The sequence below is a fragment of the Mustela lutreola genome, chromosome 3 (genome assembly GCF_030435805.1).
Source record: "Mustela lutreola isolate mMusLut2 chromosome 3, mMusLut2.pri, whole genome shotgun sequence".
Taxonomy (NCBI): domain Eukaryota; kingdom Metazoa; phylum Chordata; class Mammalia; order Carnivora; family Mustelidae; genus Mustela; species Mustela lutreola.
Window position 1 is genome coordinate 166,852,728 of NC_081292.1, and position 27,642 is coordinate 166,880,369.

The following is a 27,642-nucleotide window of genomic DNA, read 5'->3' on the forward strand; positions in this document are numbered from 1 at the left end:
GCTTTGCGGAGACACTTGAAAGGGATCCTTATGGTAAAAATGTTAACAAATGCTTAACTAGCCCATTCATAAGAATAAAGTGCTTCTTCACCCCATCGCTGTCATTTGTATTTCAGTAACACGGCCCTGAGGCCTCTGTAGGGTTTGCCTCAGGATGATGTAAGTTTCTCAGATCTTGCCTGGACGCTTCTAGGCAAATGCTTGTGCCCCCACCCATCCCAGAGCACGCCTTATCACCCCTTTAGCTCCAGAGCCCGAGTCCCCGCTGCCAGCACACCCTTCCCTGGAGAGTAGGGCGCGGGTTCCATCCCTGATGTCGTACGGGGGAGCAGGGTGCACCACTGAAGGCAGGCTCCCAGCATCCCAGAGCTGGAAAATAGGACAGCTGATTCAGTCTGCATCTCCCCACGGCAAACCAGGCACCACTAACTCCGCGAACGCCACTGCCCCAGAGCTGGGGGCAGCTTCAGCGGAGGCTTCCCTGACAAACCCCCACTCCACCACTGTCTTCATGTGGTCCAGCCCCAGCCCCCTGTGCTGGGATGGGGGGGTCACCTTCCACCTCCCCTCCCCGAGTCCACTGCTCGCCATTCCCAGTGGACCTGGGCGAAGTGATGAAGGTCTTATTTTAAGGTCTGCCCTTTGTCTTTATAACTCTGGATAGTCACATAGCACGAGAATTCTGAAGAACATCTCATCCAGTCAGTTATATATATAAATACATTCCATCTGGCAATATTACACAATAAATATTTCAACAAATTGTGGTATAATACACTTAGGTTAAGAAAAGGAAAGATCTGTGGCTTTTTTAAGGAAAAAATGTCTGAAGGATCTGTGCCCGCTAGGTGCAGAAGGAAATCCAGGGAAGGGCGTGGCCCCCAGCTCTTATCAGACTGCGAGGGGAGGCAGGACGTGGGCCAGCGCTTCCCGGTAGGGCGGGTACCGTCCCTACTGAGAATCCTGCTGGGCCTGCCAAGGGCACCATGTGGGGCTGCTCTGCGTGTAGGGTGTCTGGGCTCCCCCACAGCCAGGAAGGAGGGGGGAGTGGGTTCTTAGTGGAGATGGAAACTGAGGACCCTGGGGGTCCATCAGACCTGGGTGTGGTCACCCGCTTCTGAGGCCATCTGGATAGTCCAGGTGACTGCGGCCACTGCCCTCTTCTCTTCAGGCCTGATCACATCCTGTGGTACCAGATCCCTGCAGCCACGTGGAGGTTGGGTAGGGGTCCCTACACCTTGGAAGAAACCTGCACACAGATGCCCATGTTCCCTCACAGGTCCCATCACTGCTTTAGCATCACGGTGGACTTGGGACCCAGGTCTTAGGGAGCCAAGACCAGCTTTCTGGGCATCCTCTCTCGGTCTGTTTGTTCTCCGCCTGAGCTCAGGGCTGCATGTGTCCCCAGGTGGGGAAGATGCTTGGAAGAACTGCAGAGCTGGCTGGTGCTCATGGGACCACAGGTGGGCAGCGGGAGCTGTTGGCTCATGGGAGGCCTCTGCTTTGTCTCTTCAGATGAATGGGCAGGGCCTGCTCATCTCTAATCTGCAGAGATATTCTAGGTCTTTCATTTGGTGGGTGGATCCCAGCGGTCAGAACCTCATAGGGGCTGGGAAGAGGCACCTGTCTAATAGGAGCAGTGCGGGGCGCTCTACAAAGGCCATCTGCAAGGTGAACTTAAGCATGGCAGACTCTCACTGTCCCCCATTAGCCCCTTTCCAGTGTTGCTCTGGCGCCCGGGGCTTCTGGGCCAAGGGGCTGTGAGACTCTTGAGTCCTGTGGTCACTGCAGGAAATTCAGGCCAAAGGCACCATTGGGGAAGGGCAGGTGGGGACCAGGAAGCCCCAGGTGGAGACGAGGGGAGCAGTGTGGAGGCTGCTGCGCTGGCCAGCATGCTGTCCCTGGAAAGCCCTCAGACCCTGTGCAGGGCACCCAGGCAGGTGACCAGCCTTTCCCCTCCCTGCTGGCATCCGGCAGTCCACAAGAACACTGGAAAGATGGAAAAGGTGGGGGCCGGGCCAAGGCGAAGAGGCTGAGGCTGTCTGGGCAAGCTACCTCATAGGCCAGAAGGGGAACCAGTCTGTAGCGAGGAACAGAGCAAGTCCTCCTGGGCACTGAGCCCCACTAGAAACATTGGCTAAGCAACAGCCCAATAGGGCTCTTCTCCTTTTGAAAGACCGCATCCTGAGATCGCTTCTGGTTCTGTGGCTCCCCGTCTGCATGTCCCCTCCCTAGGCTGCCGGTAGTTGGCCACTTTTGGGTTGACCTACAGGGGCAGTGCGGGCGGCTCCAGGGAGCCTCGTCTTGCGTGTGGCCTTGCCACCGAACACCGCCCAGAGACTGGACCCTGCTTCCGCTCACTGGGCAAGAGGAAGGGCCTGGTGTGTCCACTCACACGCCAAGGAGGACAGCGCTGAAGTGGGAGCCACTGCGCACGGTGAGGGAGTTGCCGCTGGCGTTGTCCAGGAAGACCGAGGCATACTGCCCCGTCTGCAGGGAAGAGCAGGGTCAGCCTGGGCTCTGCCAGACTGCGGGTGCGCCCCCCAGGTGAGCACGCCACCGCCCATGCCACTTGGCCCCGCAGGGCTCTCAGGGTCAGCAAGATGTTCCAGACGCAAAACAGGTTTCTCTGTGGCACGTGCTTCTCTAGACTGGGGTGAGGGGGGCCCTTCCCCTCAGCCTGGCCTAAAGCTGCTTAACAGAGCCTACCTGGGCCCGGTACTCCAGCCTGCCTTATCCGGGGGTGGCCCGCACAGCCCCGGGCACACTTCCCCAGAAGGGCAGAATCGGGGGGCCCGCCCACCTTCTGCCTCTTAGGACCCCAGGTGGGCCACGTGGCCCCAGCAGTACTGGGGACCAGACCCTCGAATGCCTTCTAGTAACCACAGCCGGCTGGCTCAGGCAGCCTGGCTTCCGATTCCGCTTGAGCACGTGACTTAACCTCTCTGTGCCTTAGTTCCCTTCTTTTGAAACAGTGGAATCACTGCATGTCAGCTACACTTCAGTAACGTTTTCTTTAAAAAGTGAATAGACAAAAAATAGGACTACAGACCTCAAAGCACTGATAATTAGATAATTTCTGCAAAGAGCTTAGAATGGGGCCTGGCACGGTGCCAGGGAAGGGCCAGGTGAGATTCCATAGGTCTGCACTTAGGTGTTTTCTTGTTTAATAAATCCCTCCTTTACATCAGTTCCTCAACCACTTGCCAAAGGCCCCCCAATGCCAGAAAGAGATGGTCAGGTATGGTTCTGTGCAGAAAGTAGACCTCCTGCCTCTCACAGTCTCCACAGACCCAAGGTGTTGGGATGGCAGCCTGAGGGCGTGGAGCCCACATCCGCTCCCTCCTGCTTACACGGAGCGCTTGCCCACCCTCAGTGCGGGATGATGGGCAGGTCTGAGAACTACAGCCTGAGCAGCCGAGCATGGGCTGTGCCTCTAAGGACCCCAGGTGGACCATGTGGCCCCTGGGGAAAGGGACCTGGAGGTAGCCCCACTTCACCTGAACCCGGGGGAGGCACCCTCTCCCAGGCCTGGAGTTTGCTGGCACTGCTCCCAGAGACCTGGAGCCCCCACTAACACCCCCTTTCTTCCTGGTCACCCCCCCAAGTCGTGCCCAAGCCTGCCCCACGCACCTGCAGGTACAGAACGCCATTGACCGAGATGGTGAAGAGCTCACTGCTGCCCTCCAGACCCATGACGGCCTCCAGGGAGCTGTGGTGAAACAGAAAGAGGATCAGCCCTCATCCCCCAGGCCCCACCAACCTCACCCACTGATCACCCCGGCAACCAACATGGGCCCAGCTGAGGGCAGTGCTACAGCTGTCTTGGCCAGGTCTTCTGGTGGAGGGTAGTATCTGAACGGGGTCCTCCAGAGGAGTCAGGAGAGTGTCCACAGGGCCAAAGGGGGTCTATGGGTGTCAGGAAAGGCAAGCCGGGGCCCAGGCCAGGAGCTGGAGCAGGGCCAGGTGGGCAGCAGCTGACATTCAAAGGTGGGTTCAGGCCAATCCCTGAAGGCTTCCTTCCGAATGCAGAGTACAAAGTTTGAACTTCATTCCCTTCTACAGCTGTTGTGGGGTGCCTGCTCTGTGCCTGGGCTCTGCTGGGGGTACTGGGGATTTTCAGGGAGCCCACCACCAGGAGGGGGGGCGTGGCTGCAGTGGTCAGGAAAGGCCTCTCCGAGGAGGAGCCTGTGGGCCTCCCAGCGACAGAGAGTCAGCCCCCTGCAGGGGTGAGGGGAGCCAGGAGGCTAGGAAAGTTTGGGTTAAGAACAGGAACACACACAAACCCCCCACTCCCCGCCTTACTGGAAAGGGAAGGTCCGTTGGATACCCAAGCACTGACTGGGAAGCTAGGGAGGAGGTGATGGAGGACAGGGCGTGTCCTGACGCAGCGCAGGAGGGGGCCACGTGGGGGCGGGTCTGGCGCCGAGGTCCCCACTCTGCCCCAGCGCCCACTCACGCGTTGCGCTGGCACCGGGACTGGATGCAGATGAGGAGGCGCAGGCGGTCCCGGGGGCGCGGCGGCCCCCGCCTGGGCTGCTCTGTGAGCGCTGCAGGGGGAGGAAGGCAGGTGGTCACGGCCCGCGGGGGCCCACACACTCTGGGGCGGACCCCCCCCACCGCCCCAGACCTCACCGGCGTGCAGCGTGGCGGCGAGCGCGTAAAAGCCAGCGACCGGCGCCGTGTACTGGCCGCTGGTCAGGTTCAGGCCAGGGCCGCGGCGGAAGGCGCCCTGGGCGTCGGGCTGCGGGACGCACAGAGGTCAGCCAGGGCCCACCCGCCGCCCCCTGCCCGCGCCCCGCCCCCAGCCCTCTGGCCCAGACTCACCAGGTAGTAGCCGCCGAGCTCGTGCAGTGCGCGCCGCTCCACCGATGCGTCCCGGCGCAGGCGGCCGTGGAAGGCAGCCTCAACGCGCGGCGCCCACGGACCCGGGGCCAGCGGTGCGGCCACCAGCGCCAGCACGCTTGCGTCCCCTGCCGCCTCCTCGTCCTCCCCGATGGTGGCTGTGCCCTCGGGGGGGCCATGCGTGCAGGGCTCGGGCTCCATGCGCTCACGCTGCCGCACTGCACCTGGCACAGAGCGAGCAGTGGCTGCGCCCCTGCCCTCCCCTGCCTCTTGATGGGAACCCGCCTTCTGGAACCCTGGGATCCTGCTGCCAGGCACCCGACCAACTGGGGCTTCCTGAGCCCGCTGCTGCTCCTGCTTCCCTTCAAGCTTTGGCTACCAGGGAGCTTGGGGCCCAGTGCCCTGGTTCTCCTGCCTCCTCTTGCCACTCCACCCGCTTGTCCCCCTCACGCTGCTGTTTTCTCTGCTTACAGTATTACTGTACCCAGAATGCGGTACAATAAGCAGCCCGCTCACTTTTGCAAGGAAGCTGGGTGTAAGTTAGTAATTATGGCCGCGTTGCTGGAAATAACATGGAGATCCTTCAGTCTCCAAAGCTGGTGTATTTAAATAAACAGTTCGTGGAAGGGGGGAAAGGCTCTAAGAGTTCCCATGATAAAGCAAACTCTAGTAAATATAATGAGCCATGGCTGGGCAGCTGGCCTCGCACAGGGTCATCTCCTGGACAGGACACCTCAGCTGTGCTTGCCCTCCCTCTGCTGCCTCCAGCTCAGCGGCCACAGCCTGGGCTGCACCTGTGCTGCCCACTACACAATCCTTCTTGCCTCCACCACCCCCCAAACCCATGGAGGCTCTTGAGACCACTGAGACTGCCACAGACACAGGCAGGGACACAGGGGATCCAGGGGAAGAAGCTGGGGTCTCCGTTGTGGGGTCCATGTCACCTGGGGTGCGTCTGAAATCCCCATGGTCTCTTTGTGATCTGAGAAGCACTTCGCAAAGTTAAGGACCTCTGATCCCTCCCTGACGATCCTCACTTGGTGGAGGTTGGGTACACGTGTCCTGGCCTTGGCTGGGCTCACCGGACTCCCAGAGGAGCAGTGGGTCCTGGTCCCCAAGCACCCACTGAACACCCAATGGCCAGTCCACCTTCTCTGCGAAGCCCCCACCTTACCACACTCCTGCCAACACCTGCCCCTGCCCCTTGGCCTCACCCGCATCCTGAGTGGGCTCCTGAGCCCAGCACGGAGGAGGGGCCTCCTTGAATCCTGGCCAACATGGGGACATCTAACTATCTTGGCTCCTCCAGGAACCCCTCCTCCAGCCACCCGCACAGGGGCACTGCCCCTACCTCTCAGCAGCAGCTGGAACTCCTTCAGCAGTACCTCAGGTGGGATGATGGGTCCAGGGGGGCCCTGGGGACCAGGGGGACCTGGGGGTCCCGGCAGACCAAGCTGAAAAGGAATAAGGAACTTCATCAGTGAGGCTAGCAGAGAGGTGGGGGACAGTGGGCACCGTCAGCAAGCTCTTGCAACTAAGAGGCAGGCAAACAGGGATCCTGCTTTGACCTGTGGGATTGAGGTCAGCTCCTGGGCCTCAGACTCCCCAAGAAGGCAGCAAGGCTCCACTTTAAAAGCCACTGGCCCTGAGTGTGAGGACTGCATTGTGCTGGAGGCCCAGGACTGACTGGGTCGGTGGGGCCCCTGGGAGGTGGGGCTCCCAGCAAGCAAGAGCACCACATGGGGACACAGAGGGGTCCCTGGATAGAGTAGGGAGAACCCTCACAGTGGGTTCTCTGTGCCTGGCCCCATGTCAGGACCTGGGACCCTCAGGGAGTCTACCCTCTGCTGGGATGGGATCCCAACACAGGAGCAAGTCAGTCCCCTGCAAGGAAGGGCACAAGGGAGCCCCAGCTTAGCCGGGGGTGGGGCCAGGTGGCTCCAAGGGGTGGCAGTGAGGCGAGGTCATGGTGACAGCCCAGCGACCTGCCTGTGTCAGGCTCAGAGCCTGGTGCTCCAGTGTTGGGGCCGAGCTGGAATAGGGCGATGCCAGCCCTTGTTGGGGGGGGAGGGGCAGAAAGCCCGAACCCAGTTTGTGAGCAACACAGCCGTGGCCCAGAGCTCCCCACCCCAGGGAACAGGTAGCCATGAGGACCAGGTATCAGGCTTCTGGCTAGGTTGAATGACAGTGGGAACCCTACAACAGCCAGGGTCCCTGGGCTCCCCATCTCCTGGAAACCAGCTGGTATGTCTGTCACTCCAGCCTGACTGCAGTCCCTTCAGTTCGGTCCCCTACTGCCCTGCCAGGCCAGCCCGGGCCTCCCTTGCTAGGATGCAGAGGGAGGAGAAGCGGGGGCTGGGGTGGGGATGGTAACTGATGGGCCTGCCTAGAAAAATGATCAGAACAGACCTCAAACTCAGGGTTGCCTGGGCCCCCCAGCTTGGCACTTTCTACACTTCCTACCCCAGGCCAAAGGGGAAGAAGGTCTGTCCTCACTGGCAAGGCCCAGGGTGCACCAGTGGGGCTGGTGAGGGGTGCAAGGGGGTGATGGTGGTGGGCTGGGGGTACAGGGAAGCCCTGCAGGGGAAGGCCCCTTGCTCACCATCCCCTGCCCTGGAAATACACACCCACCCACCCACCTACCCACACACACACACACACACACACACAGAGCTGGGGCTCTTGTACTCACCTTCAGCTTCCTGGCCTTGCCTCTGCTTCCCCTCTTGCCATTGACGCCTTTTTCGCTCTGCCTGATAAAGAGCATCCAGGCATCCCTGGGGTCAAAGCTACGTGCCCCCTCAGCGGTGGGCTCCTGGAACACAGTCAGCCCCCAGGTTGGTTCGCCTTCCCCAGTGGCTGCCCGCCAAATACATGGAATTTGTCCAGACGTCACCGAGCCCCTGTCCTTGTCAACAGTGTCGCTCAGGGCCCTGTCCTTGTCAACAGCGGTGCCCTCCAAGTCAGCACAGCTCTCCCTCCATGCTTCCCTCCCTTGTGACACATGGAGGATGACCAGGCCACACCACTGCCTGGGCGTTGTGTGGGTAGACGACTTTGTGAGTGCAGGAAGATGGAGTGCAGAGCTCTGGAGCCTCTGAGCAGCCAGAACCCTGGCACGTGGGCCACCAGGCCTCTGGCAGTCTCTGTCTGTAGGAGCTGCAGTGAACAAGCCTCCTTGGGAGACTCAGCAGCAGGAAGAGACCACCAGACTCACAAGTGCCAGGGAAGAGACGACTGTGATCATTGGGGCCCTCTGGGTGGCCCCCTCTGACGTTCGGGGGATGCCCATTTCGGCCCTCGGGGTACCCACAGCTTACCCTACGAGACAGTTGGGGGGCTGGTAGACTACCTCTGCTACGTTTGCATTGAGTCAGTCAGCTTCCTTGGGACCTCTTAGACAAGGGCGGCGAAGGTTCCCGAATCCATTCTCCCCCACGCTGCATTCTAACCAGTCCTGACACGGAGAATTCCAGGAGGTCCCTTCCAAGCAGAGAGGCCTTTGGCCCATTACTTAGTGGGCCTCCAGCAGTCTGGGCCCCAAAAAAGGCCTCCAGCTGGGAAGGAAATCAGCTGGAGGGCTTAGATGAGGTCACAAGCACCTCGCAGGCAGCTGATAGAAGGACCCAGGGTTTTCGAGCTGGCTGGAACCTTCCTTAGGAGACAGAGCCAGGGGTCTCCTGGCTGCTCTGCAGGGCCAGGTGCCTGCCCTCGGGAGCCAGTGTGCTACGGGAGAATTGGAGGAGGACAGGGCCCTCCACATCAGAGGAGCCTGGGCTTGGACAGAGAAAAGCCTCAGAGTGCCCAGGGCCACCCCACAACCTGCTGGCTGCTGGGCCCTACCATGTGCTGTCTTGCTGGTTGCTCACTGTGGACACAGGACTGGAGTCCACTTGACGGCCTCACTCAGCCTTCGGCAGGGCCATATGCCGGCAGTATTCCACGTGGGCTGGATGGGCGTGCCAAGCTGACCGCCCCCCCCCAGCTGGACTTGGACCCCAGTTTGGTCTGGGGGGAGCGGAAACAGGCTGGAGCCATGTCAGCCGGGGACCCCAGCAGACAAGCCTGTGACAGTGTGGGTGGGTGCTGGGCAGCAGTCCTGGCCCCACCGAAATCCCCAGTCTTGAGGGGCTCTCGGGAGGTGGGGAACCTCTGCTACCACACCGTCCCCCAAAGACAGTCCAAGGCCAGAATCCTTTCTAGAAGCACAGAAGGCCCCTGGCCTCCTGGGGACTCTCCTAACATCTCCCTCCTCCAGAAGGTGTGGCCAGTTGCCTGGGTGGGGTTTGCCTTCCCCGACTCCTGGGGTGGGGAGGAGGACTTGGGAGGGGCTCCTCCCAGGGAGCCCACAGGGCTGGCTGCTACCTTCCCCCTCTTCAAAGGAGGTGTCCTTGGTCTTCGTGGCTCCAAGTGTCCGCTGAAGCCCAGCTGTGCCCGCAGGGCCCCTGAGCATCTCCTCTGATAGCTCTCTCCCCTCCCTTTCTGAGAGGTCCCGCCGGCACTGAGCCTCCTTGGAAGCCCCTGGACCCCCTCTTCCCCCAGCCTGACCACTCTGCACCACCCTCACGGGGGGTACGGAGCAGAACGAAAAATTACCCTTTCATGGTCACACGTCACAGGACCCCTTGCTCCCCATACCCAAAGAGAGGCACTTTTGGGGGTTTGTTTCTGGGACAGAACTTTGCCTAATAGTCTGGAGGGAGGGTGGCCTCACAAACAAGTTCCTTCCAATTTCATGAGAATCAAGTTATTCACATTTTACTCACTTCCCAACTTCCCTCTGCGCCGCCCCCCTCTCCCGCCCCCGCCCCTGGCCTGGCCACAGGTGCTCCGATGCCCCGGAGCCATCCCCAGAGCGCCAGGGCAAGGCCAACTGGCTGCGCAGAGGGGCAGCGCCCTGAGTCTTCCCCTGCCCCGCAAGACAAGTGCTTCTGTCCCCGCTTCGGAAGGGAAGGCCCCCAGGTCAGCCCAGGTCCCTGCCCGCGATGCCGCGCCTCCCTCCGCCCTTAGAGCATCCGGACCCCAGGGAGGCGCGGGCTTGGGCTGGGGAAACTGAGGCCCGGGGCGTCCAGGGCGCTCTTACCAGCGTGCGGGCGGGCGGCCCTGTGCGGCTCTCCCCGGGGCCCGCGGGCAGCTCGTTTCCGAGGCCCGGCTCCGGGCGGTTGCGGCCGTCCACGAGCTCGCCGGGCTCCGAGGAGCGGAGGCCGGCGGCGGCGGCCAGCAGGCCGGCACAGACGAGCAGCAGGCGCGTCCCGGCGGGGCGGCGGGCGGGGGCCATGCGGGCGGCGGGTCCCTCTGGGCTCGGAACGCGGCGTCTGGGGATCTCTCTCCCGCTCGGCGCCTTATAACGCGCTTGAATCCCCCGCCTCGCCGGCCGCGCGTCACGACTGTCCGCCCTCTGCCGGCATCGGCGCGAACTGCAGCGGCTGCCGGGGCACGTGCTCATGCGCGCGCGCGTGCGTGTGTGCGCGCGCGCGCGCGTATGCCTGCCTGTGGGTGTACGTGTATTATGCGCGCGTGTCTTCCTCTATGTGTGTACGTGTACATGTGTGCGTGTGTCTGTGTGTGTGTACGCACGTGTGCGTAAGTCTGCCTGTGTACGTATACGTATGCGCGCGTGTCTGCCTGTGTGTGTGATCACACGCTTATGCATATGTCTGCCTGTGTACGTGTACACAAGTGCATGTGTCTGCCTCTCTGTGTGTGTGCACGCATATGTCTGCCTGTGTGTGTACATGTACATATGTGCGCGTGTCTGCCTGTGTGTGTGCACACGTATGCGTCTGCCTGTGTGTATGTGTACACATGCACGCATGTGTGTCTGCCTCCGTGTGTGTGCATGTATTTTGCCTGTGTGTACGTGTACATATGCGCGTGTGTCTGTGTGTGTGCACGCACATGTGCGTATGTCTGCCTGTGTACGTATAGGTATGCGCGCATCTGCCTGGTTGTGTGATCACACGCTCATGCATATGTCTTCCTGTGTGTGTACGTGTATATATGCGTGCATGTGTGTGTGTGTCTGGCTGTGGGAGGTGCGCAGAGGCAGAAAGTGGGGAGGGAGGGGGCGCTGCAAAGGATTGGGCGTGGAGCGAGTGAGGCCTACAGGATGGGGCGCAGAGTAGGAAAGAGGGACATGCGGTAGAGTGGGGGTGCAGGGGACTACCAGGCCGGGGCCGGTACTCTGTCACATTGGCTAGAGCACCCAGTCCTGTTCAGCAGGTCTGGGCTCCATCTCCAGGCCCCAGATCCCCTCCCTTTGCGTTGTCAGGTTCTCAGGAGAGCCAGGGTGCCCATTCACCTGGTCCTGGACCCTCTGCCCTCCTGACACCCTTTTCTCTCCAGGGAGCCGGGTCTCCTCCCTCCTCTGAACCTGGGGGCAGCCCTTCCTCCATCTGTTCCGCTCTGAGGCCTGTAGGGACTAGGAGGTTTATCCTGGTGGCACCCTGTGAGGTCCAGGCCTTGCCAACACAGGTTTAGTATGTGGGAGCAGGAAGACACTCAAAGCCCCTCCCCAGTGCCTCTTTCCCATGTGGGGGCCCCCTCCCTTCCAGGGCTGCCTTCTCTCCATGGTTGGGGTGCCCACAACTCAGAGTGGGCTGTCCTTCCCCATCCCTGTGCACCGGAAGAATCCACACTCTGGGACAGTCACCCTGCACCGAAGTGGTTGAACTACAGCCCAGGCTTGGAGGACTGAGCCCTGTGGTGACCTGGCCAGGTGGGGGACTAGAACCTAAGGTCCAGCCCAGTGTCCAGCTAGAGTAGAGGGAAAAGACCCTGCAGGCATGGACCCAGGCTCCTCTCTGAAAAGAGCCAGACTACCCCTCGACTCTGGGCTGCTTTGTTCTATTCCCTGTCCACGGCCTCTCTGACTCTGGCAGAAGGTGTGAGGGTAGCATCAAGGTGCCCACACCTGGTGGGCACACTGTGTACTTTGTTCAAGAGTGGGAGAAGGCGCAGCTCAGGGACGTACCTTCCAAGGCCCGCCACCCACATCAGAAGATGACTTCCTCCTCTTCAGAAGAGGGGAGGCCTCACCCAGGCCTATTTCGCGATGTAGGGAACTAAAAGTAGGTGGTGCCCTCCCTAGCCGGGGTGTGTGTATGTGTGTGTGTGTGGGGGGGGGGGTAATCCCTAGCCAGGAGCACCCCCAACTCCTGCCCTGTTTCAGGGTCTGGCTTCCTGTACCCGATGGGGGGGGGAGGTTCAGAGGAAATATTTCATGCTTTAGAAAAAACCTCGTATTAGGTGTTCCTTGTTCTGTGACTCTGCCTCTTTTCCTGTAGGAGGTGAATATGGTGATCGAATTGGGGTTTTTTGGGGGGGGTGTTTAAACAAACAAAATACCGGGCCTACCTTGAGAGTCTGTCCCCCAAGGGGTCTGTGTGTTCTGTGGGGTATCCTTCAGAGACAGATTAAGACTGGAACAAAGAAGTTCTGTTTGTATTTTGAAAAAAAAAATTTTTAATTATCAGTAGAATGAAAACTTTGAAATTTCTAGAGAAACTGCAGATCCCCAAGAAGATATTTGGTAAATGCTGGCTTATGTGAGATGCACTCAACAAAATACATGAACTTCTTCTATCTGCAAACATTCAACCGTTTTGTCACTAATAGGGAATCAAATTGGTTGAGGCTGTTTTAAAGCCATCAAAGAATTAAGGATTTCTTGGGTGGATTCTCATTTCTTGTCCCTCAAGGAAAGTCTGTTAGGAAGCTGGGTGTGTGGAACTTTGTAGTGACATGTTTGTGCTGGGACATGGGCCTCGGTGTGAACTACTACAGTTTTGTTCAGTTTCCTTTTTTCAGGAAGACTTTATCTGGGACCATAGGAGGCCAAGTGTGGGGCGTGTTCTGTCTCCCAATCTGCTGGTAGAGAGAGGCTCCTGGCCCAGGGAGAGGCAACTTGAGATCGGTCATTTCATGTTTCTGAAAACGCACGTCCACACCCAGCCCCTCATCTGCTTTCCACCGACCACACTGAGACCACATGGACTAGTCCCACAAGGCAGGTGGCTTACACAGGGACACCCAGCCCGGGTTTGGGGCCAGGGCCAGGCCTTCTTGCCCACTGGGCATGATCCCATCTTCCCAACCACATGTCTTGCCCATTATGGTCCTTCCTGTTCTAGATTATGAGAAATATGAGCTACATGATGATCTTGAAGGTTCTTGGAAATGTGGCCCTGTCCTTTCCCTTAGACAAGCCGGTATCCCATAGGCATGGGATTTTCTGTGGGGGCCTGGCTGGGAGGGAGGGCCAAGGAAATGCATGTGACTGGCCACTCTTGAACCCAGCAGGCTCACCCACAGAGCAGTCCAACCTTGGTTGGTAGGTGGACCGTCCCAGGGGCAGCCCTGCAGCGGGAAGGACAGACTTCTCTTGGGGGCCACTTGCAAGCCCTGACTCTACTTCCCAGCTGATGGTGGTCAGTTTGTGTCAGAGCTCCACAGAGTTTTCTTCTGGTTTCCTTGCCTGAGAACTGAGATCAATGCACACGTGGCTCCAGGCCTGCTCTAGGGCGAGCCTAGGTCACGATGGGCATTGTGTAGGGCCATGAGTGAGGCCGGCTTGCCTTCTAGGCTGCCTAAGTGGCGAAGGTCCCTGACCTAGGCTATCAGCCCCATGTCATGGAGGGCTGCCCTCAGACTGATGTGAAGACAGAGGCTCCAGGCAGAGCATGACTGGAACACAGGACAGACTGACCCAGCCATGGGTCTGCTTAGCAAACCTGGCTCTGGCTTGGCCATTTGGAGCAAAGGTCACATCTGGCTTTGGAGGAGGTGTTCATTTCTCCAAGACTCAGTTTCCTGGTCTATAGAGTGGGCATGATGGCTGTCGGCTCTGAGGCTCGGTCTGGGATCCCATTCATAAGTGAGGTGTGAGCAGGCAAAGCCAAGAGCCTCAGCATGGAGGCCGGGCTGCTTGGATGCCCTGCTTCTGGGCGGCTGGCCTGGACTCTGTCTGCAGGGACGTAGTGCGTACAGCTCTCAGGTTCCGATACCATTCAGCCCAACTTATGCTGTGGAGAGGTGAAGCTCGGGCTTTGTCCCCTTTGGCCATGCTGTCACCTTTCGGCCTTCTGGGAACGGAAGGATCCAGTTTGGGGCATGTGATCCTCAGATGTTCGTGTGACTTCATTTCCATCTCACAGTGGGGGGCCCCAGCCCGCAAGACACCAGCTTTGAGGACAGGAGCTGTTGCCATGTGAAAAACGGCTATTTTCCCAAACAGCGGACAATCCTAGTGATGTCATGGGCCCTGCTGGCAGACCCAAATCAAATCGGTTCTGGTGCTGGTACAGGCTCCCGTCACACGGTCCCGAGGTGATGACACAGCCTGGCTCCGGGGCCAGAGAGCACAGAGGGCCAGGACCTTACGTGTTTCTGGGGTCCCATTTCAAAAATGAAATCCACTCAGAGGAGGGCGGGGCTTAGGCAAGAATCACACAGGTCAAGGACCAGCAGAAACCAGGTTCCGATGGCACCCAACGGCTTGTCCCCCTGCAGCAGCTGCCCCGGGGTCAGAGCGGGGTCCGCATCTGGGGCTGAGGTCCTGGATCCCAGGGTGGAAGTACTGAATGAGTGGCCGCAGAAGGGGACCTGACGAAGCCCGAGGTGTCCTCCCCCATGCGCCCTCATGCCCGGATGAAACTTAATCCTCATTCTTGGGCCCTCATGTCATGGCCTCAGCCCTGGCTTCCCATCAGCCTGCTGTACTCGAGCTGTTCCCACTCTTCTCTTTTCCTCCAGAGGAAGAACCTCTGCTGATGAAGTCATGGGAATAAAAGCTCCCTTTGCCCCTGAAAACAGTGGGAGCCTGGCGTCAGCCTGTTGTGTGGCCTCTCCATGACCAAGCAGGCGATCTTTGCTGCTTACTGGAACCTTCCAAACACATGACATCATCTAAATCTCAAATCCTGTGATCATTCCCATTGCACAGATGAGGAAACTGAGCCTGAGATCTTGGGACTTGCCCAAGGTCACTGGTCAGGCCTTCGAAGCTTGGGGTCAGTAGCTCATGCAGTGAAGAGTGACTCATTCCTGCTGCGTACCAGGCATGGGGCAGGAGCCGAAAATAAGCCACGAGCATCCTGGACAGGTCTGTGGGCAAGCTCAGCTTTCAGCGGGGGGAAGGGTCCTTTCTCACGTCTACCCATAGCATCTCTTGCCTTATGCTCTGCTCATTGTTTCCATGCTTAAAAAATCAGACTAGCTCACCTCTCCGTTTTAATATAAGAGGGTAGATTGATGATAGTGGCCCAGGCTGTGTTCCTTCAGCAAAGGCCCCAGATCCTTGGCACCCTCTCCCTCCGGCTCTCTGTCTGGAGGCTGCGTCCTCTCCTTCCCATGGAGAGGGGTGGAGGGCTGGTGACAGCTCCCCCACTGTTGCTAGGTGCCCCCCCTGGAGGCCTCTTCAGCCCTCCCTCCCTGGACTCCCCCTACCTGCCCACACCTCGGAAGTAGCCCTTTGTTACACTGCCTTCTGTTACTCTATTTCAGGGGTCATCTGTTTCCTCCCAGGACCCTGAAGGACACAACTGGCCTGAGCCAATGAATGGGGGTGGCTCAGCAGATCAGATGAGGGGATCTGGCACCCAAATGTTGAGGACCAGGCCCTGGAGTGGGCTGAGCTTCCCCCACCCCAAACACGAGCTCCCCACCATTGCCCCCCATGCTGTGCAGGAACAGAAGCCGGTCTTATTCTAGAATACCCCCCTTCCAACCCATTTGTGATAAAAAGAAGTCCATGGACACGTTGAGTCTTTGTTTTAAAAGTGTTTGGCTGAGTAGCTTCAATAACTGGAAAACATTGCAGGAGATTTCCGTATGGAAAGATTCAGGGATCCCAGAAACCGTCATCTTCACGTCCGTCCACTCCCCCAGCTGACTAGACGGCCTCAGATCTGGGGCTCGTGCTTCTTTGGAAGCAGACCCCCAGGACGCCCTACTCTGTCTAACCCTTGAGGTGCAAATTCTATTCTTCCACGGGAAATGGGCATGAGGCTTCAGATCTGGGAGCAAGGTGGATGTGGAGGGACTCCAGGATTCCCTCCTTGGAGCCCAGGGATGCCAGAGGCCTCTCTGGTCCCCTGGGGGTTTCAAGGAAGAGGCTTCGAGGAGAGGAAACTCAGTCCAGAGGGAGGTGGGAGCTCCTGAGGCGTCAGACGGTCAGTGCCAGAGCCGGAATCAGGTTGGACCTAGGACCTCCGCAACTTACAGCCCTGTGTGCCTCCATGAAGCTCACAGAAAAAGGGGAGGACCCCTTAGCACCAGTGTGAGTCCTTCAGTGGGATACCTCATCAAGGACCAGTGAGAAGGACCAGGGTGGGGAGTGTTGGCACCAGTTTTCCATGGGACCCCAGGCAGAATCTGGGGGCGCAAAGGCAGCCCTGAAGCACCCTGAGTCACACTGTGTGCTCGTGGGGGAGCCCATGGGGGCATTGCTACCCTCGCTTAGGAGGCCACCTGAGAGCAAGGCATCAACCTGCCCAAGAGGTGTTGTCAGAAATCCCTGTAGGACCCCCACCTCTCCCTTCATGGGCCTGCTGCTGGGACTCTCATTCTTGCATTGGATCAAATGACCCCGAGAAACAGGGGTGATCCTGGCCAGAGAACACACCTTCCTGCTCACCTCCCTGGGAAGACTTCACTCACCCTCTCTCCCCTCAACCCCCACATGGGCAGCGGACCCTCTCTCCTGACCCCACGCCCTGCTCCTCCCTTCCCGGTGTGTGATGGACATGGGGCCAGAGAGGGGCAACTGCCAGATGTGGACACACAGCTGTGGGCCAGGCAGAAGCGGGCTCACAGTAGCCCGGGGCCAACCCACCCCAGGACCTTTGCTCTGGGTTGCAGTTTCCTGGACCACTCCTCCCTTGTACAACACCTCCCAAAGCCACAGGTAGGACACACGGCTGGGGGCGGCCACACTGCATCTCCTGGACCCCTCGGCTCCTGAGTCTCAGGCCTCAGACCCGCCAAGGGCAGGAGAGCAGCTTCTCCCTGCCGTGCAGGTGGTGGGAGTCCAAGCCCTTGCTGCCACTTTGTGCAGTTAGTGCGGTGGCTGCGGGGACTGAGGCTATGTCCTCTGATGTCCCCGGTGGCCCGAGACCAGCACTTAGTGGACAAGGAAGCCCAACCCCGGAGGGGGCTGTCCCTCAGGGTCAGGGTGCAGCCGGGCCCGGCCCCATGGGACGAGGAGCTGCTCAGTGCTCCTGGGCCGGGCTGAAGGGCTGGGTCCACTTGGACACGTCCAGAAAGACGGTCGAGGCCCCGTGGTAGAGCCAGAGGCGGGGCAGGGAGCCATGGCGGGTCCAAGCATCACGCCCCCGGTCGTAGGCCTCCATCTCCACGAGGTAGTCGCCATCCATGCCCTGCCAGCGACCGCCGGTCATGTACAGTGCATCACCTAGTGGCACCAGCGCGCCGTTCTCATGCAGACTGTGCAGGGACTGCACCTGTTGGGGGGGGGGGCAGTGGTCAGGGGCCCATGGGGGGGTAGTGGCAATGGCCAAGGGAACCTCATGGGGCAGGGCACAGGGGACGTGCAGAGAGGACAGCCAGCACCTGGTCCTGCTCCCTGGGACCTCACCCTGGCTCCCTGTGACCCTCTCCCCCGGGGCCCTTCAGACTGTCCCTTTAGTGCTCTCCTCTCCAGCTCACATCTCCCAGGATGATGTGTCCAGGCTCCTTGCTCTCCTGGGCCCCAATTTGGCCATATGTGGAGTTGGGGTGTCAGATGGGGCTGGGGACATGGAAGCCCAAGCCTGGAGCTGCTCCCCGGGGCAAGTTCTGGGCTGGGCCTCTGATTCTTGGTTGTTCTCTTGGAGGGGACAGATGTGACCTCAGCTCTGACAGACAGACACACACACAGACACACAGACACACACACACCAGAAGCCGCTCGTGCCATGGGGAACCTCACTTTGCCCCTGTACCTCCTGCCTCCGCCCATGGCCTGGGCTGGGGCTGTGAGGTGGGAGCCAGAGGCCAGAAGAGAGGTGGACCCTTCTGGAAGAGCCCAGAGTGTGTGGGAAGGAAGAAGCCTGTCTGTGGCCTGCATGTGCAGACAGTCAGGGGCAACCAGCCCCCAGGAGGCCTGGAGGCCCAAGTGGAGCCCTTTGTGGCCGGGAGGCCCCCGAGCAGCGGCATGGTCCCGGCAGAGGCCTGGCTCTGGCCCAGCTGGGAGGCCCCGAGAGAAAGTGGCATCCTGGCAGGACCCACGCAGCACCTGTCTCACTGCAGGGTAATGGGGCCTCCCGTCAGCTGGGCACTGACACCGGGGGACAGCTGCAGGCGGCAGGATGGGGAGGTCCCACTGTGGGCCAGCCGCCCCGGGCCGGGTGAGTGCAGGAAGCAGGCTGCCCTCTCAGGCCTCCAGGAATTGAGAATCTTAGGGCAGGTGAGGCAGACCCAGGGTGTCTGGCTAGTGCTGAGGCCACTGCCATGGGCACTGGGCACCATCCCTCCTCTCTCCAGAAGGAATACACAGAAAGGCTCGGGCCTGAGATGCCCAGCATCTGCTCTCTCCGTAGCAAGGAGAGAAATGGAGCACCAAGATGTGGGCCGCTCCCACCCCACCCACAGCCAAGGGCTCCTCTCCCTTGCTCGGTCACCCCCTCGGGTAGGAGGTGCCCTCCCTCCGGGGCTTGGCCCACACCAGGCTGCCCCTGAACGCTCCCTAGGCTGAGCCTGGTTTTGCCCCAGAGAAGAACAGACCACCCCGGGCCAGGGACAGAGCACCCATGGTGACTAGGAGCCCCCGGGCCTTGGCTCTCCTGTCTCCACAGGGGCTCCGGGCCTCATCCGTCCTTCCATTGCGGTAACAGCCCCAGGCCCCGCCGTCCCCAGGCTGGCTCTCCGCAGTGTCAGGGGTCCTGGGTTGGCAGAGCCCAAGGCTCACCTTCTGCCACAGGTTGGCCCCAGGGTCGTATACGTAGACCTTCTTGGTGTTGTCACCGACCAGGTAGAGGGCTCCCTGCAGTGCGGCACAGCGCGGAGAGGACAGGTACTTGGGGAGGAAGGGCGAGGCGATCACGCTCCACACATCTGCGGGGGGACAACACGCCGGGCCCACCTTCACCTGGGGGCCTCTGCCTCTTCCGCGCCCACTGGCCGGGTCAGGTGACTAGGGGCCCCATCTGACCCTGGGTACTGTCAGTCTCCCATGGGACTCTCACACCCACCCTGCAAAAATGGGTTCTGTGATCACCTGCACTGTCCGGAGGATGAGAGGGGAGAGAGGGGGCGACACGGGAGACCCCCTGGAGCCCAACTCTGGCCTGGGGACTGGAGCCTAAGCCAGCGCCCACTCCCAGCCTAAGCCGGGCCCTGCTCCTGGCCCGTGGGGCAGGTTCTAGGCAGATGCCGCAGCCGGCAGCTTCGGGACCCGGAGGTGGGCTCCCTGTCACCTGCCACACAGCCCCTAGTCCCCATTCCCCTGGGGACTGCCTCATCCACCTGTGACAGGGCCATGGCCCTTTGGAAGAGACCTGTGGCTGCCTGCTCCCTGTCCCGACACCCCACCCCCCAGGCCCTGCGCCGCCCACCTGTGACAGGGTTGTAACACTGGAGAGCCAGGGCATTGTACTTGCAGGCGCTGGAGCCCACCAGGTACAGCCGGCCCCCGCAGCCAGCCGCGGAGAAGTTGCTGACATACTTGAGGGCAGGGCGGACGGGGGTCCAGGCGTCCGTGTAGGGGTCATAGCTCTCCACCTCCACCATGTCCAGGGTGGTGCCTGTCGGAGTGGGGGAGGTCAGGGCTGCCGGGGGCCAGGGACGAGGGAAGGGCCCCGGAAGCGCAGGACTGGGGGCTTTGCAGGGGCAGCCGAGGGCTTCCCCGGAGGGGAGAGGAAGGTGAGGGAAGGAAGGCATGGCCTTGCGAGGCTTGTGACTTAGCCCCTTCCACAGCCGGGGAGCGGAGGCAAGGCTGCTTGCCCAAGGCCACCACGTCAGGTGGTGTGGGTGTGGGCACCAGGACCCGGGAACACTCGAGTCCAGGCTGCTTGCCGGGGGCCCCCACCTGCCTGGGGCTCAGGACCTGTGTGTGCTCTCTGCTCTTGGCCTTGGGCTTGGTAGCCACTGGGGGCGCAGGGGCTGGCTGGGACAGCTAGGGTACTCAACAGTGGCCTCAAGGCCCATCTGTCACCCACAGAGGTTTTGGGGAACTCTTGGTCAGCCACGGTCATTTTGTTTTTCAGTATCTGACTGACCGTAGGGGTCCCGGGGGTGACCACTTGCCACAGCTCTGGGGCATAATGGGGATTAGGTGGGCCTCTGTGCTCCGGCTGGGGGCATGGTGGGAGTAAAGGGGACAGCAAAGGAGAAACCATTGTGGGTCCCCTCAACCCAGGGGCTCCACAGAGGGGGTGACCCTGAGCAGAGGACTGAGCTCCCTGTTTTCATCTCTCTGCTGGAAGCTCAAGGCTCCAGCACGCCCCACCATCATTCTGTTTTCAGAATCCTTGCTGGAGCTTGCTATAAAGGCTCATGCCTGAGCCTCACCCCTGGACATCCAGGCGCCCTGGTGTGGGGCTGGTTTACTCCAGATGGTGAGCTCCTGAGGGCAGGAACGGGGGAGCATGTCTCTGCGGTCCCTGAGGCCGGGGGGCTCTCTGGTCCCTGGTGAGGACATGGGGGTGGGGAGACACTGTTGCGCGAATGAGAGGCTCCCAGGCTGCCCAGAGGTGGTGAGGGGCTGCCATGAGTAGGAGGCCGCTTGGGGCAGAGGGAGGGGAGGCCTTACCGCCGATGGCATAGATCTCCCCATTGAGTGCTGCGCTGGCGTGGTTGGTGCGGGCCTTCAGCATGGGGGCCACTGGCTTCCAGGTGGCCTCCTTCAGAGGGAAGCTCCAGGCCTGGGTGGTTGACCAGGTGTCTGTCTTCGTGCCCCGGGAGCCACCTGTAGGAGAGGTCCTGTCCCCTCAGCCTGGGGTCTCCAGACTAGTGGGGGCTGGGTACCGAGGGTCCTCTCTCCTTCTTCTCCCCATGCCAGGCCCCCATGGTGCCAGATGCTGGGCTGGGTGGTGGGGGAGACTGCAGGTGGCACAGCCTAGCTGTGTGACTTGGACAGGTCCCTCCCTACCCCGTAAACAAGGAGAACAAGATCTATGGTTTTAGATCTTTACCCGTGGCACAGCTGTTTTCCTCAACCAAATTGGGTACGAGCCTCCAAGTTCCCGGATATAAATGAGCAGGTGACCCTCCCACCTGCCACACAGTTCCTTTGGGGGAGACCCCGGCTGCGGGAGCCTAACAAGTCCCCCCTGGCTTTCCATGTTGGACAGAACACGGGACGGTTCCCTGTACCCACACGTGGACCTATGGACTTTAAAAGTCCTAGTTTCCAACTCATGGAAACGTCTAGAAGAGTCCCGCCTGAGCTAGAGGGGACAGCCGATTCTCGGTGGCTTCACGGCTTCACGGTCATCAGCTCCCTGGAAGGCCTTGCTGGGAACCCACCTGTGACATAGACTGTGTTGTTGAGCGCGGCGAGGGAGAAGCCCCATTTGTGATAGTCGGGGAAGTCCGGGAGCGCCATCCACCTCTCTGGCCAGGAGAGAGAGGGGCAGAGGGTCAGCGTGGCTGAGCTCGCTGCTGCTGCCTCCCCTCTCCCCAGCACCTCTTCCCACGAGCAGGGGTATTCCCTCACCTGGGGAGGAGCACGGGGCGGGATTCGAAGCTGGCTGCCGTGGGGTGAGGTGGGGTTTGGGGACACCTCAGTTGCTCCACGTGCCCCTGCCGGGTCTGGTTCCCCAGGGCTCCCACCTCCCCACACGGCCCCCCGAAGCCCAGCATGCAAACAGGACACAGGACTGCACCCGGGGTGTGCAGGGAGGTGGCCCGGGCTCTGGGCCTCTGGGTTGGGTCCCACCTCTGACACGGGGTAGTATGTGAACGGGCCTGACCTCTGGTCCCTGGTGGGTTAGAACATGAACATCATTCATTCACTCGTTCCTCAACCATCATTCCTTTCTTCTCCCTGAGCACCCAGTGGGCCATGAGCCGCCACGGGTGTGCAGGGGACATGGGGAGATGTGGGCCTTGCAGCAGCTGGGGCGAGTCCAGACCCCCGCTCTCATGCACCACTGTGGGCCCTGGGGACGCATAGCCTCAGCTTGTCCTCTGTCGAGGGGGCTAGTTCCCACCTCACTCGGAGGTGGGGGGAAGCATGGATGACCCGTATTTGTCAGGGGGCTGCTACTCTGTTAGCGGACCTGGGGATTGTTGCCACAGTGGGGAGGGACAGAGCCGTACACCCACTTCGGGCCCACCTTCAAGGAGCTACATGAGGGTAAACTGAGACAAGTGATGAGAAAATGCTTGAAAAATTCAAAATGAGAGAGTCAACGTGGGAGTGTGTGAGCAAACGGACACATTTTGGATGCTCGTGGAAAGCTGTGAGGAAGACCCAGGCCTCTGGGAGGTCCCCTGGGAAGATTCTGTGTACTGTTGACAACCGGCTTTAGGACACGCAGAACTCCGGTCTTGCTGGGCACCTGCCCTCTGGGCAGGGACTGCGTGTCCCCCTGACTCATGTCTGTGTCTGTGTCACCCCAGGGTGGGGACGGCCAAGCGGTCACCAGGTCTTGGCCTGCTACTGTGCCCCCCGCTGTCCTCCCCTTGGGGCTGGAGGGACAGCTGTTCCCGGGTGGAGCCAGCAGAGCTCATTTCCTGACGTCAGCCCCCAAATCCCCTCGTCAGCCCCTGACCTGGGACAGCCGGTCTCACGCTTCCTAGAGCCCGCCAGCCAATGACGTCATGGGGGTGGCTGGTGACTGGCCCAGTGGGCCTGGGACACCAGCCAACGCTCCTTAGAGCCTTCAGAAGAGCTTTCCAGGGCCAGTGTAGCCCTCCAGAGATCCTGCTGTCCTCCTACTCCTCCCCATTTTCTGGGCAACCCTGTAATGGGGCCCTGGGCAGGAGAGGCCCCGTCCCTGCCCGTCAGGTCCGTGCCCTCACTACGTGAGGAGTCCTTTCCACAGATGAGGACCGGCTTAGGGCAGTGAAGTGAGCTGCTAAAAGGCTGGAATTAGAACCCTGTTTGAGGGGCGCCTGGGTGGCTCAGTGGGTTAAGCCGCTGCCTTCGGCTCAGGTCATGATCTCAGGGTCCTGGGATCGAGTCCCGCATCGGGCTCTCTGCTCAGCGGGGAGCCTGCTTCCTCCTCTCTCTCTCTGCCTTTCTGCCTACTTGTGATCTCTCTCTGTCAAATGAATAAAATAAAATCTTTAAAAAAAAAAAAAAAGAACCCTGTTTGAGTTGACCTAGTCCTTGGGTTCCTACCCTCTGGGCCACTGCTCCAAGCTCCTCATTCTCCCCCTGGGGCCAAGGTTCCATGGGGCATGCAAGCCAGTGACTGTCCCCCGACACGGGGTGGGTTGGGCAGCAACACCCTTTACCCTGGACTCTGGACCCCCAAAAGGCCAAAGTTGGGGGCTGTGGCTAGAGGGTGAGGAGGCCACCGTGCCCCCGCTGTCAGCCTCCCCGCTGCCTGTGCTGGTCTCGGGGCTCTCCTGCAGCCCTCTCCCTGGAGCCCCTCAGTCCCTCCACCTGCACGGCGGACACGAGGGCCTCGTGGGCTGCAGGGCCGGCGCCAGGGCTACTCACGGGCCTTGCTGTCGTAGAAGGCGAAGTTCCTGGGGTGAGGGGTGGGCTCCTGGGCGCCCTCCTCCTCCTCCTCCTCCAAGGCCCGCCCGCCCACCACCACCAGAACTTCCTCCAGCTTCTGAGGGAGGGCCAGCTGTGCCTGTGGGGGAGGAAGGCTGGGTTAGAGGGGCCGGTGCCTCTATTCCCCATGCAAGGGGCCCCGGGGGCTAGCAGGCGTTTTCTGGGGCTGGACTTTGGTGGGGCAGCTGTGTTGGTGCACACGCATGGGGAATGTGAGCATGTGTGTAAGCATGTGTGTGTGTGCACCATGGTTGCGTGGGGCCAGACATGGTGGTAGATTCTCAGGACAGGGAGAGAAGGGACAGCAGGTGCATTTGTGACCCAAACCTGAGCGCTGCTCCCTCCCCGCAGTCCCCGCATGCAGTCCCCACATGCCTTCCAGAGGCGTCCCCGCACCCATCTTTGGGTGCCAACCCTGACTCTGTCCCCAGTTCCTCCCCTGCGCCAGCATGCGGGTGCTAAACTTGGATGACCCTGGCTGGGCGGGAAATCCCAGCAGGGTTCCACCCTGGCTGGTGAGTGGCCAACTGCTCCAAGCTCCCAGGCTCCTGGGGCTCCCCCACGTCTCTGGCCCCTCCTGCAGCAGGCCTGCACCTCCCACTCCGGCAGTTCCAAGGTAATTGCCTGGCAGGACAGGGCCGCAGGCAGCTGCCAGCACCAGGACGGCCTGCTGTGCCCAGTGGCGCCGGACAGCAGTGTGGGTCGCACTTGGTCCCCTTGCAGCATGACCCTGGCCGGAGCTACAGCTGTGTCCCCAGGCCTGGCTCCTGGGGGCTCCTCCAGAGCAGGGCCCCGAGCCGGCTGTCTAGCCACAGACAGACTCCTCGGCTGTTTGTCGCTGTGTCTGGAGCTGTCCCTTTCATCGCGGCACCAACCGAAAACCGAAGCCCGTGAACGCTCGACCCTGTCCCCAAGGGGCAGGAAGGGGCCTGCTGCACTCTCGGCTCAGGCCCTCTTCCTGCCAAGCTCCTAGCCCTGCTCTAAGGCCCAGCCAAGGTGCCACCTCCTCCAGAGAGTTCTCCCTGACTGGCCAGCTTGCCCCGGATCCCCCCAGCCCAGCTTTGGCCTTTCTCACACGGCCTTAAGCCTGTTTCCAGGTTTGTCTGCACCAAGCTGTGGGCTTTGACCAGGGAGAATTCAGTCACTTCTGGGTTCCCCTCCCCCTCACATCTGGGGTGTGAGATATAACCGGCGCCCTGGGGATGAACAGGAACGCCCTCACAGGTAACCAGCCCAAGGCAGGGAGAGCTGTGAGATTTGGGGCACGGGGGAATAGGTGCTCTGTACTCCCCAGCCCCATGCAGGTTGGGGTCTCCGGGGCTCCCCTCCTTGCCCCTTGCTCACCTCATCGTGGCCCTGTGACAGGGCCACGCGGCACACCTCCGACTCCCGGATCAGCGGCTCGGTGGCCAGCAGCTGCTGCACACAGGGTCTGGGCACAGCGTCCAGGCGCACCAAGCCGAGGAGCTCAGGGAGGTGGACAGCCCGGGCTTGCGGGTCATGGCGTACCCAGCGCAGCAGGGCCTCCAACCGGCTCTGCTCTGGCTGTACCTGCAGCAGCTCCCCGGTCAGACAGGCAACCAGCCGGTCCTGGGGCAGCTGCAGGAACTCGTCCTCCTGGGCCACGGCCTCGAAGTTCTCCCGCAGGAAGGCCCAGGCCTTGGCGGCCACGCCCAATAGCCCCTGCTGCTCCCCAAACTCACAGATGCCCAGGCAGTTGGTGGCGTCCAGCTGCTGCTGCAGGTAGCGGCCGCACACCTTCTGTACGGCGGGGAAGTGCAGGCGGGCAGCCGTGCGGGTCAGCGCCTCCACATTGCCCTGTGTGACCGTCAGCCGGCCTGTGTACACAAAGTCCACCAGCTGCCCCACTACACCGGGCTCCACGTCCCGCAGCTCCACACGCGCCGAGAAACTCTCAGCAAAGTCGCCCGCGAACATGGCATGGAAGTAGGGGCTGCTGAGTGCCAGGAGGCCTCGGTGGCAGGGCAGCTCCCGGCCGCCCACCAGAAGCGTGACATCGGCCAGCTTGGGCTGTGAGCGCAGCCGCCGCAGGCCATCCAGCATGTCCTGTGCGTGCGACGGCACGTGGAAATCCAGATCGTCCACGTTCCGCACCATGGCCACCCGCACCACGGAGAGAAGAGCTGGGCCCCGCCTGCGATCCTGGGGACAGAAGAGGGCAGGGTCAGCCAGGGCAGGGCATGGCTCTTTTGCCCGAGTCACCCATCCCAGCCGGCCGCCCTTTCCATCTTCCACCAGCATTGGCTAAGCATCACAGATGTGCCAAGTGCCTTGTTCAGCCCTGTCGCCCTGCACAGTTGGCTTAGCATTAGACGCATTTTATGGTCAGAAGGTTGAGGCTCAGAGAGGGCCAGAGACCTACCCCCAGCCAAGTAAGCAGAGCAGGGCCACACCGGCACAGAAACCATACCCAGCGTCCTCCACAGTTCCGGGCTATGCAGAGCAGACCCCTATCCCTGGGGCCCCCCCAACTCCAAGTGGCTTTCTCTGTTTCCAAATCTGACCTTGCTGGGGAGGGTGATGAGGGTCTTTGGAAGTTTTCCTGCCCCACCGGTCCTCACTGTCCACAGTTACATGGAGCCTCGGGCTGCCATGACCTTGCTGGGTGACCTTGGTGCCAGTTTTCTCAACTGCAGATTCAGAGGCTGGCGGGGAAAGGACTCTGTGGTCACAGTGCTCCCCAGGGTCTAGGCCGCTTCTCAAGGGTGGCGTGCCTTCTTCACGTGGGCTGCATGACACCCAGGGTCTGCGTAAACGTGGGGAAACACAAGCATGAGAGACTCACATCCCCTGTCCAAGATCACACAGCTAGAAGTGGGGGAGCCAGGCTCAGGTCCCACGTGCTGAGCCCCAGGTTACAGGACCCTGGGTGTATGTTGGTAAAGACAAGTAAGACTAAGGAGACCTCTCTGGGCAGTGATTTCGAATCCATGTGCATATCATCGGATTCAGCAAGTGTACTTCTGGCTTATTTAACTACGTGCGTATTCTTGTATGTACTACTGACATTTTACCCCAAGAAAGTTGCCCCAGATTTCACCTGGAGCTACCTACCTAAATGGTTCAAAAAGCTGCCCCCGGGACATCATCTGTCCACCAGGGGGCGCTTTGCAGAGCCAGCAAAGTGAAGGAAAACGGACACCGGTCCCACGCAGGGACCAAAACCCTTGGTGAAATAAGTAAGATCAGAATAACTAAGGTCTGTAAAGAGAACCATGACCTGTGGATGCCAACGGGCAAGGAGGGCCCTGCTGACTTCGGTACCGGTGCCAGGGTCGGCAGCAGGAGCTGAGGCCCTTCCCTACACCCCCTCTCCCAGCGCGCCTACAGAGCACAGCAGTACCCAGGTTGCCCAGCGAGGACAGGACAGGTCGGGGGCCTGGCCAGCATCCGTTCTGCCTCCCAGGGAGGCCCTCTGGCTGAGTGAGGCCAGAAGACGAGCCCTTGGCCACTGCCCCCCAGGCCTCACATTCCCGTCATTCCTGCGTTCCCTGTGGCCAGCCGCTATGGCCTCGGGGGCAGTGGGCAGAGTTTCCACCCCCCTCCTCCCAGGGCCTCAGCTGCGTTTACTGACACCTGCCACCCTGTGGTCCCGAACGAAAGGGGTGGGGGCTTCTGGAGAGCCTCAGAGCCTCAGCCTGGTGCCTGTCCAGGCCAGGAGTGAGGAGGGCTTCAGCAGGCGGGACACAAAGGGCCTAAAGCCAGCTGCCCATAGGGACTAGACCCTGGGGTCCTGGCTGCCGCTGGAGGAGGTGGCCCAGCCTCCCCGTTGCCCACCTCTCCAGCCAAGACACTGAGGGGAGTGTGCCGGCTGAGCCCTCACCATACCCCAAGGGGCCCAGCTTGACTGGGATTAGGGGTCTGTGTCCAAACACCCAGCCCTGTGATCTCTATGCCCCAACAGGCTATCCCACCCTCCCCTGCTGCTCTCTGCCCCAAATCCCACCTCCCATTCCCCGATGTCCACACTCCAGAGTCCCGGGGACCCTACCTCTCAGTTGGCCCTTGGTTCTCCGAGAACTCAGGCCGGAGAATAGGACTTCCCAGCCAGCCAGGGGTACGGATGGCCTGCTGGGCTGGGCTGGGCTGGGCACCACGTGGGGACG

General features: G+C 60.8%; 2 protein-coding genes across 4 annotated transcripts; both read right to left on the reverse strand.

The window, feature by feature from the left end:
• Nucleotides 1–496: 496 nt before the first annotated feature.
• Nucleotides 497–10,173, reverse strand: ERFE (erythroferrone). 2 transcript variants are annotated; one of them, XM_059167556.1, is made up of 8 exons: nt 9,929–10,173; nt 7,538–7,660; nt 6,197–6,299; nt 4,828–5,069; nt 4,636–4,744; nt 4,460–4,550; nt 3,634–3,712; nt 497–2,490 (listed from the first exon to the last, which is right to left on the reverse strand). In XM_059167556.1, exons 1-8 carry the CDS (start codon nt 10,121–10,123, stop codon nt 2,392–2,394), a joined length of 1,041 nt encoding a protein of 346 aa, XP_059023539.1. In that variant the 5' UTR covers nt 10,124–10,173; the 3' UTR covers nt 497–2,391. The 2 variants fall into 2 exon arrangements, with proteins under 2 accessions (XP_059023539.1, XP_059023540.1); XM_059167557.1 differs by lacking the exon at nt 4,636–4,744.
• A 5,443-nt stretch (nt 10,174–15,616) lies between these two features.
• On the reverse strand, nt 15,617–27,618 carry KLHL30 (kelch like family member 30). Of its 2 annotated transcripts, XM_059168968.1 has the most exons (9): nt 27,528–27,618; nt 26,041–26,282; nt 24,860–25,678; nt 23,456–23,594; nt 21,310–21,396; nt 20,594–20,749; nt 19,398–19,586; nt 18,752–18,897; nt 15,617–17,306 (listed from the first exon to the last, which is right to left on the reverse strand). In XM_059168968.1, exons 3-9 carry the CDS (start codon nt 25,631–25,633, stop codon nt 17,055–17,057), a joined length of 1,743 nt encoding a protein of 580 aa, XP_059024951.1. In that variant the 5' UTR covers nt 25,634–25,678; nt 26,041–26,282; nt 27,528–27,618; the 3' UTR covers nt 15,617–17,054. The 2 variants fall into 2 exon arrangements, with proteins under 2 accessions (XP_059024951.1, XP_059024952.1); XM_059168969.1 differs by lacking the exon at nt 26,041–26,282 and having other exon boundaries at nt 27,528–27,611.
• Between the last annotated feature and the right edge of the window lie 24 nt (nt 27,619–27,642).